General features: G+C 44.0%; 1 protein-coding gene across 1 annotated transcript in view; it reads right to left on the reverse strand.

Moving 5' to 3' along the window:
- Positions 1-2,500, reverse strand: part of LOC125039516 (ATP-binding cassette sub-family C member 9-like) — a 72,466-nt gene that overhangs the window by 22,898 nt on the left and 47,068 nt on the right. The window contains exons 6-9 of the mRNA XM_047633542.1: positions 1,276-1,513; positions 955-1,085; positions 540-677; positions 221-383 (exon numbers count right to left, since the gene is read on the reverse strand). Of these exons, the coding sequence (XP_047489498.1) occupies positions 221-383; positions 540-677; positions 955-1,085; positions 1,276-1,513 (670 nt within the window). The remainder of the gene's footprint in view (positions 1-220; positions 384-539; positions 678-954; positions 1,086-1,275; positions 1,514-2,500) is intronic.

Here is a 2,500-nt window from a genome sequence, read left to right on the forward strand (position 1 = left end):
ATTAATATAGGATGTATCAACATCCTAAAAATGAAAAGTAAAGTAAATGGACAAATACAGAAATTAAATGAACCTATGTATGGAGAAATCAAGAAACAAAAAGCAAATCGGCTGAATATATGAAACCAAATACTAGAAAGTAAAAACCAAACAGATGTTTCTCCCGGAGCTCCACCCTTCCTTCCCTTCCCGGATTCGGCCTCCCCGCGCCCGTACTCACTCATGAGGGCGCGGTAGATGGAGTCCCTGTAGAGGAGGTGCAGCTCCCTCTCCCGCGTGCTGGTGACGCGCCTGATGAACACGTCCTCCCACGCGTGCAACTTCACCAGCTTGATGCCCGTAACCAGCTCGTGCGTCTGGCGCAGCCTCTCGTCGCTCACGTCCTGCGAGAGAGCTCTTATTAAATCATTATTTACACAGTGTTTCTCATGACGCGAAAGCACCTCGCTTTCCAAGGAAATGGCATCAACCCTGATCAAAATCACTGAATAAAAAATGCTCATCCTTCTTTAAGCGTCCCCGGCAAAAGGAAGCCTCACCAAGAAATTCTTGTTGACGGCGGCGATTTTCTTGCAGAGGACGAACTGCAGCGGCGTCAGGAAGAGGATGCCGGCCACGGCTGCCACCACAGCCGAGGCGCCAAGCTGCCACCACAGGAGCGCCAGGATCACGCCGATCTGGGGAACGAGGTGGGGGAGGGAAGATGCACGTAGACATTATGTAATATACCATGTTCTAGTCTAATATGTAATAACATAATGCAATGCAGTTCATTATCATTGGTTATAATACGTAACAAAATAAAAGAAGGACAAGTCAACTATCCAGTAACTAAAGGGATGGTGCCCCTTATAAAGACATCAATGAGGGATGGTATGCAGAAATTTGAACATCTACATAATGGTACATTTAAACCAAAGAAGAAAAAGGAGACATAAGAAAAGTTACCCTTACCTTCAGCGGGATGGCCCAGATGTAGTGACAGTGCATGAAGAAGGTCATGATGCTATCTGCGTCCTCAGAGCTGAGGTTAATGACCCCGCCAGCGTCCACGCCAGCACGGGTGCCCTGCGAACCCTCCTGACCTGGGGCAGTGGGGGAAGAAACAGTTATAGAAACCGTTTAAATGACGTTTAAAGACTTGTACATTACCTTAGCTAACAAAATGCATATGAATAAACAAGATTATAATCAGTATCATAACACTAAATAACTTAAACAAGGAAAATGAAAGAACATGCCTAAAAAAGCACGCAACAAGGCACGACCACCTACCCTTGTCCTGGCTGGCCGGGCGAGGGCATGTCTCCGGCTCCTCCTGTGCCGTTGCAGAAAGCCGCAAGGACTTGTGGTACACCATCGCCTGCAGCGCCGCCTTTACGTGGATGCCCTCCATCGCCACCAGGTGAGTGGAGGCCTGGCTGAAGGTGGACTGCGCGAGGGCGGCCACCAGTGCCACCACTGCCACCACCCATCCATTGTGCACCACCTCCGACCAGCCTACATAGAACAGCTGTAGGGAGAGGAGCATGTGAGGCACTGCGGGATGCCTAAGCAACGGTCATACTAGTCTTGTCTGTCGCCACAGAGCGTGTTTGGTCATGATTCACAGTGTCCCCCCATAGAGAAGCATCTGCCCAGAAAAGACCAAAGTGTTTGCAATAATCGCCTGGATGAACTACATGTCGAAGATAGTCGTGGATTATATGAATATAATTGCAAATCAATAGTTTTTTTTTTTTTTTTTTTTTTTTTTTTTTTTTTTTTTTTAAGAAGATACTAAACTTGGAAAAACTAATCCACCCTTTTTAGTTATCATCATGCATCATATAACCGTATTTCAACAGAAATAGAAAATCCGACAATATTCTTTCCTGTAGAATATTAGTGTAATCAGTAATGTACGAGAGATGTAATTGAGGATTGAAAAAATCGAAATTGGGAGGAAGCAAATACTGTAACTAGAATGAGTAAAACACCATTAATTTATATCGTGGCACAGCTTTGTCAGCCGTACGATTATATCCTGTGCAAAACAAAGTTTCTTGTTGATTTCGTCCATTATTGTTATTTCTAACTTTTTCCTATCATGATATTTGTGGATGGTATTCCATAGTTATTTTCTGGCTCTCATTTTGATCACCAGGGCGTAAATATTGTCTGGAGTGAGCTCCGTGTGTTTAAGTGTCAAAGTAGGTGTGTTTGTGTTCATTGATCAAATATACGCTTAACTGGATGACTTTCAAAATTCATTGAAGCACCCATTGTTGTAGTGGATATTGTTTATTTCTATAGTACAATTATACCTAACATAATATAATAATCCCCGTTTAAACAATCGGTGCCGCTCTGGGCAGGGATTTTCATCTCAATTCCCTTTACACCTGGGGAAGTATCCCTCTCTGTTAAGGGATCCCTAAACAGAAAAGACTAGTGTGAGCGCCACTTAGGGGATGAAAGAAAAAAAAAGTTGAGAAGGAAAGGGACGGAGGGAATATTA

Source organism: Penaeus chinensis, chromosome 27 (assembly GCF_019202785.1).
Source record: "Penaeus chinensis breed Huanghai No. 1 chromosome 27, ASM1920278v2, whole genome shotgun sequence".
In the NCBI taxonomy this organism is placed as follows: domain Eukaryota; kingdom Metazoa; phylum Arthropoda; class Malacostraca; order Decapoda; family Penaeidae; genus Penaeus; species Penaeus chinensis.